Source organism: Citrus clementina, unplaced genomic scaffold (assembly GCF_000493195.1).
Source record: "Citrus clementina cultivar Clemenules unplaced genomic scaffold, Citrus_clementina_v1.0 scaffold_2, whole genome shotgun sequence".
NCBI lineage: Eukaryota > Viridiplantae > Streptophyta > Magnoliopsida > Sapindales > Rutaceae > Citrus > Citrus x clementina.
The window spans coordinates 29,109,972-29,124,257 of record NW_006262688.1 but is presented as its reverse complement, the minus strand read 5'-3'; the positions used below and the strand labels follow the sequence as shown (position 1 = coordinate 29,124,257).

Below are 14,286 nucleotides of genomic sequence, written 5' to 3'. Positions count from 1 at the left end.
TTGTGAATACCAACAATAATGTTTTGTTTTTTTCTTTTCGGTTTCAAACTGAACTACTTCTGTAGTGTCTTGCTTTGCTGGTGTTTTGTTCCATTGTAAACGTGAAGTCCCTTCCTTTCAAAAATTAAAAAAAACATTATTGTAATGTTCCTCGGCCAATCATACTGTACTCTTCATGTTACATTGAACATATGTTTCCTTCACAACTTTTGGAACTTTTTTGTTGATTATGCATCACCTGTCAAAAAAAAATATATTTTTTTTATATATCAGCATTTTGCAGCAATAACTCCAGTGAGTTTGTAAGGATCTAACGAGCATTGACCAATAGAAATATTAATAGGTGCACGATTAAGAATCTAGTGCTCGCAATCTTGAATTTCTCTAAGATAAATCTCATCAACATAGAATTAATTCTGATTTTTTCATATTTGTCATCCTTATTTTCCAATTTAACATGTACTTTGCTGATTTCAGTTAAAATAAATCCTAGGATTTGAAAGAACATATATGTCAAGACCATATTGGTATCACTATATTTATTCCAATATGCAGCTGCCAGTAAAAAAGTAATAATCAGTTTATTCGCAACTATTGAGATATTAATAGTTCCAATGGGGATACATGGCATTGCGCACACGTTATTTTCATCTCATTGTTCTGAAATAGCACAAACTACAAAAACAGTATAACAGCATTTTTTGGATCAATTATCACAATTTTTACCTACGATGAAAGATACAGTTCATTATATACATATAATCATTTTTAAATGTAGATGTCCACACCATTTTAAAATGAGGGTTCGCTGTTAAACCAAATGATTTCATAGATATTTTGTTCAATTAACTACAAAAACATATAGTTTAATAGTGAATCTACATTCTAAAAAATTGTAGGCACCCGCACTAGAATATACATATATGTCTCATGAACAAGGCATAATCGTAGACCCTTTCAAAGATTCACCATACAGTGGTTCAGCTATTTCTTCTCCTCACTTTCCTTTATGGACTCAAAAGAGGCCGCAGAAGTAAAATCTTCCAAACATGTAAATTAGCTATGTCAACCATAAGACTGCTATGATGACTTCCCTTCTTCCAGTTTCCACGAACCAAATTTAACATTCACAAGTTCAGCAGCTGTGCGGGCAGCTGCCGATGCACGCTCTGCAGAGGCAATAGCCGCTCGAGCTCTTTCCAAGACATCAGATGACTGTGATGGTGTCTCCCTTTTAAAATCGCTAACTGGCACAACATTAGAACTTTTAACTGATTGTTCAGTCTCATTATTACTCAAAAGAGGCATACTGCTTGGTGGGTTAGGAGCTTGAAGGCGCTGAGATCCCTGTTCAGTCTTAGTAGGAGTAATAGGATGTGCCCCATTAGAAGGTGATGACTGAGGATATCCTTGTTTGATAGGAACTGGAGGAAATGATGCCCAACCACATATTTCCTTTGATCCACCCTAAAGATAATATCAAAAGTAACAATTATTTCAATCGTTTAACCAAAAGGCTCAAAAGGTACAATAAGTACCTAACAGTGCAACAATTTCAGAGTATCAGTCAAAAACTTGTTCAATAAAAGAGTTATCCACAATACCTCAGCCACCAACTCCATTTGAAGTAATAGACAGAACTCTATTAGTTAACATATTAAATAAAAATCTAGAAGCAGAGAAAAAGACAGGAACACTGATGACTTATAAACATCAAGGAAAAAAATATATCCACTATATCTCATGTTAGCCCAGATACTCTCAAGATACTTATATAACCTCATCTTATGGTAAATATTTTACAGGCAAGCCAAGTTGCAAAGGATTCAAACTTCCATTGGAAATAGTGCACTCCATATAAGGATGATTATGCAAGTATTTCTCCCACAAAACAAAAATAGCACCAGCAAGTAGCTTTTGCCGCCACATCAGAAAAATTAGGGCAAAGCTAATTATGTGTGTGGGGATTTTGCTTTTTTTTTTGGGGGGGGGAGGGGTGTTTGCAGGAGGCGGTTTGGAGCTGAATGTATCTACCTTAAAATGCAATGATAGTCATAAATAGATTGAAGAGGGAAAAAGGACACCACCCCGCCTCCGCAAGGGGGTGGAGGCAGGGTGTGTGGGGGGTGTGCATGTGACGGTTTGAAGCTCAATGTAACTACCTTAAAATGCAATGATAGTCATAAATTGGTTGAAGATGGAAAAAAGGACATTTTGGAAAACATTCAACTTAACAACACCAATTAATTCTCTGTTATCATAGGATTGATGTTAGAAAATTGAGTTTCCTCTCAAGATCACTCCAAGTAATTTGTCAAGCAACAAATTAACAGAAAAATTAAATGGAGAATACACCAATCACACAACACAAGATTTACGTGAAAAACTCCAAATCCGGAGAAAAAACCACGGGCGTTGTCACAAGACAACCAGAGAAAAATATTCACTATGTGGAAAATTATTACAACCACACTCTCAAAAATAATTTTCTCGCCCACAAGAACTTTATAATTTTAATCCTTTAAAATTACTCAAGCTCTTTGCTTTCTCTCACCAAAATGGGGAGCTTCCTTTATATAGTCAAAATTGGCTATTATTTTAATATTTTCTTTATTCTTCTCGTGGCTTCTTCAAAGCCGTGTTCCATCCTACAAACACTTGTTACCTACTTTGATGTACAGGAAGGAGACAGTAGATCTTGAAGAAGTTACTAGTACTTTACTCTCAGAAGAAAGAAGACTGAATGGTGAAAGTACTGAAACTACAGATGTCTCGGCTTTGGTAGTTGTGGGGAATTGAATGAAAGATAAATCTAAGAAGAAGGGAGTCTGCTGGGGGTGTGGACAATCGGGACACCTAAAAAGAGATTGTCATAGGAGAAATAGAGCAAGATCGGCAAGTGGCTCCATATCAGATACTGATAGTATTGCTAGTGGTAAGTCTCTCATCATCGTGGGAGACGATGGTCCCTTGTAAAATGGATGATGACGACATCCTCATGGTATACCGCTAGTACCATGAAAGGAGATGTGTTACTACTAGCAGGTCCACAAGATTTGCACACAAGGCATGGTTGGCATTGATGCATGGTGTGTGGTGAAATTTATGTCGATGGCTGACGAACTTCTAGGAAGACCAACATGGAAGTTGCACCATAAATTTCAACATGTGCCGATATAAAATTCTTAAAATTGGTAATTAATTCTAAGTGGTATACTCTTTATGGTGGAGTATGATAATTTTTTATGTTGAGAATTATGATTATACATGAAGAAGGTAAAAAGGATGGTGTGGAGATTGATTGGTTCTCAATCAAATCTCCAAGTGGGAAAATGTAAAAAATGACTACTGCAAATCTAGAAGCCAACCGTTCTAGAAGTAGCCCATTTTGAATGCTAACATTTTGGCGTGCCAACCACCATTTGTCAATATCAACTTCTGCAACATCTTCTTCATTCTTCTTTCTTCTTTTTCTTCATTCCAAAATTACTACTGCCGAATTCTTCTTTCTTCTTCAACAAATGTTAACATTCAAAATGGGCTACTTCTAGAACGGTTGGCTTCTAGATTTGCAGCAGCCATTTTTGACATGATACTGGAAGCAAGTCTCCCTGAATTTAGCAATCATATTAGTTGTTGAAGGTGGAAGAAATATGATCCAACCATGAGGATTCCCTTTACTACCTAGAAATAAAATAATGGAACATAAAATTTGATGACAATACCAGTAGATCTTCATGCTTTTTACTGAGTTCTGATTCAGTGTTAGAAGAATCCCAATTCAGATTGTGCTCCTGTGCAATTTCCTTTAATACCTTGAGCCTTGCCTCAGATGATGGGGCACTAACTGAGAGTTTTTCTATTATCTACAAAAAAAACAAAGAAAAAGTTGGTGAAGAATTATTAGTACATTCATGATACAGTGGCTGCTGCTTCTGACATATAAATCACTAATGCCAATTAACTGTGCGGTTGACACCGGAATCTGGACGGAGCTCGGACACAGCCAAGACAAACTCCTTTCCATATTTTGCAGAAAACAGGTTTTTGATCTGCAACAAATCTGGCAAATCTGAACATCTTGGAGCTGCAAAAATTATGCTTGCAACAGCTTCTCGCATTTCTGTTGGACATTCCCTATATGGAAAGGATGGTTATAAAACTGGTAGCATTCAAATAACAATTCATAGTTTTAACATAAACTTATATCAGCAATTTTCAAAATGTCTCATCTAACAGTATCCGCAATGATCAGTATATTACACCAATCACACGGCTGAGTAGATAATTCCATATTATTTCTCAAGTCTTTAAACCAAATACGACATAGCAGCAGCAACAATAAAACTATTATCAACAGTTCCTTTCATCAGATGATAGTACAAGAATGCAAAACATCAAATAATTATTGACTAAATTTTCTTCATCTTTTGTAACCTCAAAAGTGTGATTGCTGATTCTCTTAAAACAGGTGACAAATATAATCCATGTATAAGATGTCTATTTTGAGCTCCATTTTAAAAAAGAAACATTTAGCAATTATTCTCCAGAATGGTAAAATGAATCCTACATGCCTCCTTCAAATCCCCTTTACTCCCTAATTCTCACAAAGCCTCTATTCACTTTCTTAATATGGGAATTAGAGATGCTGGCAATGATTCCACTCTGCCTCTCACATATTTTAGGTATCAATTTGGCAGATGCATGTGAGAATAGCTAACAAGCCTTATCCGCCAAAAAGATTAGAAAAGAAAATGTGTCAAACATTGAGAAGATACCATTTATACCATGATTCTATGTCTAAATTTCAACTGATTAAACACTTGACAACCAGCTTTAGTCAATTTCAAATTGTTCCATTGGAGATACTACTCTTCCCATTTCACATTCCAAAATTTACATCGCAAATGATTTGTCAATTGATGTGGCATTAACAACATACCACTTGCCACATCATTTTATTAGTCACAAGGTAATGCAATCAGTGGACACCTCACTTTAGATGGAAATCTTGGGATACAACTCTCTAAATACTAAGGCACAAAGATTATAGGCCTTAAATTTAAAACAGTTGGAGAAAAACGGGGGGTTCTTAATAATGTGACAGAGATAATTTGCCTTGCAACAATATTCTGAAAACCATCTTTAAAAATAATAATTGAAAAAATTAAAGAAGGAGAACAGAAGGTGCGATAAACATCTGGTGCCACCCATTTTATGAAATTATGAAATTCTAGGCAATATAGCATAAAGAAACTACTAACATGCTACCAAAAGAAACATGATCAAACAACATAAAATAAATCCTATGACCGGTGAACTTACTTCTGGCTTTCAAGAATCGGAACACGTGCTAGGAGGAACTCACAAAACAGCTCCAAAACTGCATACGCAGCACATATGTTTTGTTCTCGTATAACATGCTCCACCTAAAATATTTTCAAGTATCAACAGTTAAACAGAAACTTTGACCGATCAGTTCACCAGTGATTATAAATTAAAACAGATACCCGAATTCGAGCTATGGGTTCTTGGCCAGCCTGCAGAAACTGGGCTATCTCTTTGCGCATCTGTTTGAGCTGCAATTCTCTCTTGTTTTGCAGCAATTTCATACGTGATATCCCCAAAGTCAAGCTTGTTTTGCTACAACACCAATCAACACAATTTGAAACTTACAAACCCGCTAACAAAGTTCAATCCGGGTGATTAAACAAGAAGGCATAATGCCAATTATAAAGTACAATCATATTAAACACACTATCTCACATATTCAGCATTAAAATGATGAGCCTAAATTTGTATTTTAAATAGAAAAACCGGAAGAAATATCTGTAAAAATCAACACTCTCTAACAGCAGCAACTCATTTTTATACACATATACATATACATATATGTACATATATGTATAAATTACAATAATTTGATTAGCTACCCGGATAATGAAACAACCCCACTAAATAAAAAGGGAAAAGGGTCTCAAAATAAAATGGTGAAAGAAAATACAAATTAAAAATCAGAAGCATACCATTTGGCTCCAAAAACGCCTCTGTTGAATAGCTGATTTAAGAGTGACATCGAAGCTTGAAATTACGCAAGATGATTCAACGAGGGTTCTTTTCGGTATGATCGATTCAATTGTAATCTAATGTCAAGTCTACAAGAGAACCCAGTTTTTGTTTTTCACTTTGAAACGATCATAGATTTTGGTTCAAGTCCGGTTAGGCTTTGCCCCTTTTTGTCTTTAGCTCGCGTCTTTATTAAAGTATTTTGTTTTAGTATTTTGATTTGTTAGTTGCTTCAGACATTAAAGTCGAAGTATGTGTTTGTTTGTTTGTTTTTTTTTTTTTTTTGAGAAAAATTATGCAGGGAGTTCATTATTTAACCCTATCTATTCAATCTATCTGATTCATAAAAATTTAATTTATAAAAATTTTGATCTGTGGATTAATAGATTAAATTAGATTAAAAATTTAAAAATTTGTAGTCAATGGATTGCATATGGATTTATTTATATAAATCTATAAAAATTCGTGAATCTACAAACAAAAATTAAACAAAATATGTATTTAATTAAAAAATTAGGCTTATAAATGTGGCATTACTACTTACTAATAATAAGTTAAAATATAGTTACGTATCCATAATAATAAAAAATAAAAAATAATTAAATAAGTAAATATAATTTCCTAAACAATTGTTTTCATAATTTAAATTAATTTTTATGTATTGATTTAAACAAATATATTTTCAAATTTTAAGTGTATTATTCTAGCTTTATTTAAATAATTAATTTATTTAAATTTTATTTAATTTTAAATTTGATCTATATATTTTTTTATTTAATTAGTTCGTAGATTTGACAAAATTAAAAATTTTTAACCTACAAATTAATATGTAAAATGGTGGATTAAATATAAATTAGGTCAAATTTACATTCGATCCGTAGATACAAAATCCGTTAATTGGATTGGATTAGAATGAAAATTTTATAATCTCTAAAATTATAGATCGGATATTAATTGACATTCAATCAGCAAAATCTAATTGCTAACACCCCTCAGAATTATCTCCTTATTACTTTGATAATAAATGCCTTTCTAAACAAACTCTCAAAATCGCTTCTTTTTTTTTTTTTTTTTGTTCAAGAGGCAAACAACTCGCCTATTAGAATTAGCTTTTAAAGTGTGAAAATGTTTCTAAATTGTTAAAATAATTTTTTAATAATTTACGTGCCTTTTATTTCATTTTCTCGTTATTAAAATTATTTTTTGTTAAGATGCTTCATTATATTTTAAAAAATATAAAACAATGGTTAAATCAACCCTAAAATAGGAACAAACAAAGCCGTAGCCTTAACATGCTCACATGTGAACTACAGAATTGTAATAACATCAACTTGTGTTCAATAGTTGAGAAGCTGCACTTGTAAAGAAAGTTTCAGCTCTCGTAAATTATTAATTGGAGTTTACAATATCTTTGGCAATGAAGAATTATTATTTTTTAAATTACAACGCCGACAAAATAGCATTGAACAGTTGAAAAAATGATGGCACCAAAGAAGAACAACTAGAACCAATGAGAATACAAAAGAAGAAAGTGCCGCATGGTATTGAGGAGCTAGCCAGTGTCTATGAACTTCATTTAACTCAGCATCGGGCATCAAGCCATGAGATAATATCACTAATGACGGTAAAAATTCTATCATCAGGTTCCCCTTCTAGAATGCAATGATATCCTTCTTCATATAGCTTAAGAGTTTTGTCAGTGCTTGAAGCTTTCTCATAAAGAAACTGACTGACTGAAGGATCTGTTACCTTATCCTCAGCACCGTGAAGAATCAGCAACGGCGATGAAACCTGCATTACATTAAATTGATTCAATTTTGCTGTTATGACACTTTGTGCATTCCATGTTAAGATATTAAGAGTGTAATAATATCCAACAAGATGCAGTAAAAGATGAAGCGGCACAGAAATATGAAGAAAACTAACCTTCCCCACTTGCTTCTCAATATCAATGGTAGCATTTAAAAGTTCAAAAGCAGTTTTCAATCGTGTTTGATCATTGTAACAAATGACATTGTAGACAGCCTAAGACAGAAAGAGGTAAACAACATGAACCATCATTAACCACTCTGAGATCAGCAATCAAACATCAGAACATATTCTGTTAGAAATGTTTTATTGCCAACTGGTAGAAGTTTAATCATAATTCAATTTCCTTTTCTGATGATAAGCAATTTAGTCACACGTTCATTAAGCAAAAAAATTTGAAAGCCATCAAAAGAGGAATAACTATTTTCTACAATGATATACCGAAAACAGCTCCTATCGTGTATGGTGGTTAAAGGGTATATGTGAATTCATCATCTAAGTTATTCATTTTCCTTAGTGCTCACCTTCTGTCATTTTCAAATGAAGAGCATTTATATGGTAACAAGATGATCCTTTACACTTTATTATGCATTGTGTGAATGAGAAAGAGAAGAGGAAATACTGCTCTAGCTCTACACACATTCATATAAAGTAAGTGAAGAAAAACAAACCATTTCTTTTTTTCTGGAGTCTCTGAAGGCCAAATCTGCTAGATCTTTTAGAGGGATGAGCTTTGCTTTCGGCAATATTTTAGACAAAAGTATGAACACCTTCATAAGTGCAGGCGGAGGAGTCATTTCTTCTGCAATCTTGCTGACAACTTTAGGTTAGCAAGTTTTTCATTACGTAAATGACAGAGTGCAGTGTTCCAGACAAAATTAAATCTTGCAACTTCAATTAATAACCAAGTATGCCAAGCGGCAAGCAGGATCAGAAGTTCACTATAATATGTTAGTGGCAATGTAATGATATAGATACATATAGCCCTGATGTTAGGTAAAAAAGTATAGCAGAAAAAGAACAATTACTATACAAAGTAATGAAACATATATTTAATCTTCACAATGAACACTCATAACTTTTTTTTTTGCCTTTTTGGTATTAGCTACAACGATTTGTTTCAGAAGCATGAAAGTTTTCAGCTTTCACCAAGCACATCACTATACCACTTAACTGAAACATCCTATATCGGAAACAGAGTGTTGGAAGAATAAACCCAAAGGCTTTATTTTTGACGATTACAGTAGGCATAAGATAAGCAAAATAATCATATACAATAGCAAACTGTTTGAAAACCTTCTATTTGCCTCTTTCTTAATCCTCTACTGATAGGAAAATTTTGATATGGAACATGACAAGAGCCACATAATTAATATAGCAAAAATTTGAAACAGGAAGTAATCAAACAAAGGTTTGTGAAAAATGATTTGTAAAAGGAACAAGGATGAGCTTACTTTACACATTGGGGCTACAAGGATTACTCCATCCCACGCACGCGGCTCCTTTAAATGAGCTTTGATAGTAACAGCTCCACCCATGGACTGTCCCAGTATGAAGCAAGGCAGTCCCTGCAGCTCAGTTCTTCCTGCCAAACATAATGCAAAAGAAAAATCAGCCAAAGCTACTTCTTAATTAAATGCATCAATCTACTAAACCTTGCAAGATAAGAAGTTCCAACCTTGATGACAATTGTAATTATGAAAAAAGGCCAACTTTTATCATGCATCATACCTTTAATTTTTGTATAAATTTCAATAACATTGTCAACTAATGCATCAAAGCTTGGGATGTAACCATGCAATCCTTCGGATAAACCAAACCCCGGATGGTCCAAAGCATAAACACCATACCCTGATGCAGCTATGTATCTAGCAATACCTGAATTGCCAAATTGTCCATTCGTCCAATATTAGGCCGTCGACTTGTTTTTATAACTACAGTAAACATAATAAACTGGAGGTATAGTCTAACTAGACAAGTCAACAAACCTTCAAAGAAAAAGGTGCATGTATCACCATAGCCATGGCAGAAAAACAAAACACCTTTAATTTGATCACCCAGTTTTGGCATCCAGCTTTTACAGAAAATTTCCAATCCCTTTGAATTCCTTTCGTACCACTACAGAACCCAACAACAACATTCATCATATACCCGAACTAACACGTTTTAGCCTTCCAAACTCAGCCTCCATTTCTTTCCCCGGAAAACAGAAAAAATGATTTTCAAAAGACCTTTCGTGTATAGTTTACACTTTATAAACAATCTCACAGGAATATATAGCAACGATTTTGTTGTAAATACATTTCAGAATTGCACCCAAAAATGCTCATAAAAAACTATATTTCTTCTTTTAAAGAAAATGAACAAATCAAGCGGTCAAAAGAAATAATTTCAAAAAAATTAAAATCTTGGCTCATAGAGTTGGTATTTTGTTTATGCTAAAAAAGAGATTGAAGTAATTTCTATTATTTTCTTAAACCCCCCCCCCCCCAAAAAAAAAAAATCATATATATTAATTTTGAAAAAAGGGGGCAAAAGCAGCCATTGGTTACCTCTTGTGTTCTGATTCCAGAAGGAGCCATCTAACCAAAATCCAAAAATAATTCCAAAAAAGAAAAAGAAAAAATCAGACATTTAGAATAACAAGTAGCTATCAAGATCCCACGATAAAAATAAAAATTTAAAAGAAAAAAGCACCGTGAACAAGCAGTGATCAAGCTGAAGTTGCACTTGAGTGAAAGCCGATCGAACTTTCCTACGAGTATAAGCGAAATCAAGATTCCGAGAGGCGATCAAGTTGAGATCATCGCCGACGCCTTCGATGGGCGAATTAATCTCGGCCCTGACGATCAAGCGACGACGATGAGTTGATGATCTTCTTCCTCTTGGGACCAAAACTGCGCGTTTTGGGGCGGCGTTGTTGTTGGGGCCAGCTGAACCTAAAACGGGCAGTTGGTTCTTTAATGAGTTGTGGAAAGGAAAGTCGAGCTCCGGTTGCCGGAATCTGAGTGTGAGACACGAGTCCATTTTAAGACAGAGCAATGAAAGACACGTCTGGCGCCCACTCTGAGCAACTTGAGTTAATGATTCCGTTCTGCCATGCACTATATATCCTCTGCTGCTCCTAAAACAACGTGGTCCATGTGCATTAATTTTTTTCGATTGACCCAGAAAATAACATTAACATTTGCTAAAAGTTTTTTGGCAGCCTCCTTTTGTTGTTGACTGCCATATACGTCGTATTTCACCTAATCGTTCTTAAGCTATTATCTGAACCTTTGACAAAAATTATTCGTTTATTGTGAATTAAATAACTATTTATTGCTTAAATTTTTTTAATAAAATTCTTGTGTTAATTGTGATGGTCAAAGTCACTGCAAAAAACGTTATTCTCGCTCTCTTTAGTCTTTAATAAACAACGTGCCTATTGCAAGAAAATAAATCAAAATGTTGGCGATTGACGCGTTCATATCTAGTACGGAATAAGATTTCGAAAGAAAACTTTGTCTTTTTTTTCTTTTTTTCTTTTTCCCTCTTTAAATTTCAAAATAGCAAAAATCACAGCAGCTTTGTTTGTGAAAACCCCTCATAGACTTGTGGAAGAAAAGCTCATTTATCTTTTACAATCATGTAGGACCACAAAGCATCTCCACCAGATCCAAACCCAAGTAGTCACCAGTGGGTTAGAGCAGAGCGACTATATCACTCCGAGAATTATCACAGCATGCGCTCAGCTGAAGCAAATGACCTATGCGCGCAAGATGTTCGATAAAATCACTGACCAGAATGTTGTGTCATGGAATGCAATGTTTAATGGGTATGCACAGAACGAGTTCCATAGGACAGTTGTTGTTTTATTTACTCAGATGAAGAAGTTGGATGTTATGCCCAATTGCTTTACGTTTCCTGTAGTTTTGAAGTCTTGTGTTAAGATTAATGCCTTGAGGGAAGGTGAAGAATTGCATTGTTTAGTTCTTAAGAATGGTTTTAGAGCAAATATTTTTGTGGGTACAGCTTTGATTGAGTTATATTCAACTGGGAAAGCGATAGAAGCGGCTTATAAGGTATTTGGAGAGATGGATGAGAGGAATGTAGTTGTGTGGACTTTAATGATTAATGGGTATATTTCTTGTGGTGATATTGTTTCTGCGAGGTGTCTTTTTGAGTTGGCGCCCGAACGGGATGTTATTTTGTGGAACACTATGGTCTCAGGGTATATTGATGTGCGGAATATGATTGAGGCAAGAAAGCTCTTTGATCAGATGCCGAAAAAGGATGTCATTTCTTGGAACACGATGTTGAGTGGTTATGCAAATAACGGGGATGTTGAGGAGTGTAAGAGGCTGTTCGAAGAGATGCCTGAAAGGAACGTGTTTTCATGGAATGGATTGATTGGAGGGTATGCAAATAATGGACTTTTCTTTGAAGTTTTGGATGCATTTAAAAGGATGTTGACTGAGGGCAGAGTTTTTCCGAATGATGCCACGATTGTAACTGTGTTGTCTGCCTGTACAAGATTAGGAGCACTCGACTTCGGTAAATGGGTGCATGTGTATGCAGAATATAATGGGTATAAGGGAAATGTTTGCGTTGGCAATGCTTTGATTGACATGTATGCCAAGTGTGGCATTATAGAAAATGCAGTCGATGTGTTTAACAGCATGGATACAAAGGATTTAATTACTTGGAACACCATCATCAGTGGCTTGGCAATGCATGGACGAGGAGCTGGTGCTTTGAGTTTGTTTCATGAGATGAAGAATGCTGGAGAAATGCCGGATGGGATCACTTTTATAGGCATCTTGTGTGCTTGTACGCATATGGGTTTAGTTGAAGAAGGCTTATCATATTTCCAGTCTATGGCAATGAATTATTCTATTGTGCCTCAAATTGAGCATTATGGTTGTATGGTTGATTTGCTGGCACGAGCCGGTCGTTTAGCTGAGGCTGTGGATTTTGTCAAGAGTATGCCTATAGAAGCAGATGCTGTTATTTGGGCTAATTTACTAGGGTCATGTAGGGTTTATAAAAATGTTGAATTGGCCGAACTGGCTCTAGAACGACTCACTGAACTTGAACCAAAGAACCCTACCAACTTTGTTATGCTTTCAAACATATATGGGGATCTTGGGAGATGGAAAGATGTGGCACGAATCAAAGTTGCAATGAGAGATACTGGGTTCAAAAAACTGCCAGGTTGTAGCTCTATTGAGGTTAATGAAGTTGTGGTAAATTTTTATTCCTTAGATAAGAGGCATCCTAAAACTGAGGAAATATACGAAACCTTGAAGGGATTGACAAAACTGTTGAGATCATCTGGTTATGTACCAGATGCTCGGGTGCTTGAGCCGGGAGCTTGATAGAAAGAGCATTGTCAGAGCTGAGGCAAACATGATCAAGTTACTCCCACAAAATAATCATCCCTTAACTTTTATTGTAGTAATCTTCTCCACCTTCGCTAGTGTTTAACATCCATAAGAGGCAGTTGAAGAACATTGTGGAAGTATTTTCGGACATGAATTGTGCACCATCTGATATGCGACTTTGATATGTAAATTTTGCAAGGATGAGCACTCAAAACAAATTTTGTGGTCAAGTAGTGCTTCCCAGGAATGCCATTTCTTTTGTGGAGGGTTAATAGATCAGACAATTCTTTTATCCTACAGAAACATATGATGGCACTGGCATCAACTCCTCCCTTAGGGGAAAGCATACAAAGTTTACTTTTGGTACAGTAACAGAGAGCCAAAGTGATCTCTCTCAGTTCAGTTAGTAAGATTGGTGCTAACAGCTCTCATTCAAGATGTTTTTACTTTAAAACAAGGTTAGCAGTTAGAAGAAAATGGTTTGGCCGAAATGTGATCAGGCCTTTGACTACTACCTTTGTTACCCCTCTTCTGCTTATGTATTTCTACAAAGAAATTTATGGTGATCATTTGAATGAAATTGCTCCAAAACCTTAGTTTGAATATGTGGTGGAAGATGCATCTTCAATTTCACTACAACTTTCACCATATCTGCTGCATTGCAATTGCTGCCACAATCACCCATTCCTCAGCTTCTACACACCATCATATTCATCGGGTTGCCTGCATTCATTATCATAAAACACGAGCAAGCATAATTTCCTTCTCTTAAATGGGCCTTGGTTGATGGAACAAGTCAAATTTAATGGATCACAAAACATGAATCACAGCCCACCTTTAGGTGTGTCTAAATTTTGGGCCAACTCAACACTTAATAGGATCCTAAGAAAAATGAAACTCAAGAACCAAACTAAATCACCCACGGGCGGGTGGGATTAAGCTCTTAACTACGGCATTCATCTTCATATTAGAAAATGCTATACAGCAATGTATTTAGGTTTTCTTATATCACTTTAATTGCGAGATCAATTCATACATTTTGTTT

The 14,286-nt window shown here is 35.1% G+C and overlaps 3 protein-coding genes across 5 annotated transcripts; 1 reads left to right on the top strand and 2 right to left on the bottom strand.

The window, feature by feature from the left end:
- Positions 1-621: 621 nt before the first annotated feature.
- Positions 622-6,287, bottom strand: LOC18050920 (IST1 homolog). The gene is made up of 6 exons (XM_006448404.2): positions 6,027-6,287; positions 5,511-5,643; positions 5,326-5,429; positions 3,966-4,137; positions 3,726-3,866; positions 622-1,467 (listed from the first exon to the last, which is right to left on the bottom strand). Exons 1-6 carry the CDS (start codon positions 6,074-6,076, stop codon positions 1,081-1,083), a joined length of 987 nt encoding a protein of 328 aa, XP_006448467.1. The 5' UTR covers positions 6,077-6,287; the 3' UTR covers positions 622-1,080.
- Positions 6,288-7,346: 1,059 nt separating this feature from the next.
- On the bottom strand, positions 7,347-11,114 carry LOC18050919 (caffeoylshikimate esterase). Of its 3 annotated transcripts, XM_006448402.2 has the most exons (8): positions 10,573-11,111; positions 10,428-10,457; positions 9,864-9,993; positions 9,607-9,753; positions 9,330-9,460; positions 8,547-8,684; positions 7,993-8,091; positions 7,349-7,857 (listed from the first exon to the last, which is right to left on the bottom strand). In XM_006448402.2, exons 1-8 carry the CDS (start codon positions 10,900-10,902, stop codon positions 7,648-7,650), a joined length of 1,215 nt encoding a protein of 404 aa, XP_006448465.1. In that variant the 5' UTR covers positions 10,903-11,111; the 3' UTR covers positions 7,349-7,647. The 3 variants fall into 3 exon arrangements, with proteins under 3 accessions (XP_024046342.1, XP_006448465.1, XP_024046343.1); XM_024190574.1 differs by having other exon boundaries at positions 7,347-8,091; positions 10,573-11,114; XM_024190575.1 differs by lacking the exon at positions 9,607-9,753 and having other exon boundaries at positions 10,573-11,110.
- A 296-nt stretch (positions 11,115-11,410) lies between these two features.
- Positions 11,411-13,832, top strand: LOC18050918 (pentatricopeptide repeat-containing protein At1g08070, chloroplastic). The gene has a single exon (XM_024190576.1). The coding sequence runs from the start codon at positions 11,619-11,621 to the stop codon at positions 13,233-13,235; it is 1,617 nt and encodes a 538-aa protein (XP_024046344.1). The 5' UTR covers positions 11,411-11,618; the 3' UTR covers positions 13,236-13,832.
- Positions 13,833-14,286: the final 454 nt, after the last annotated feature.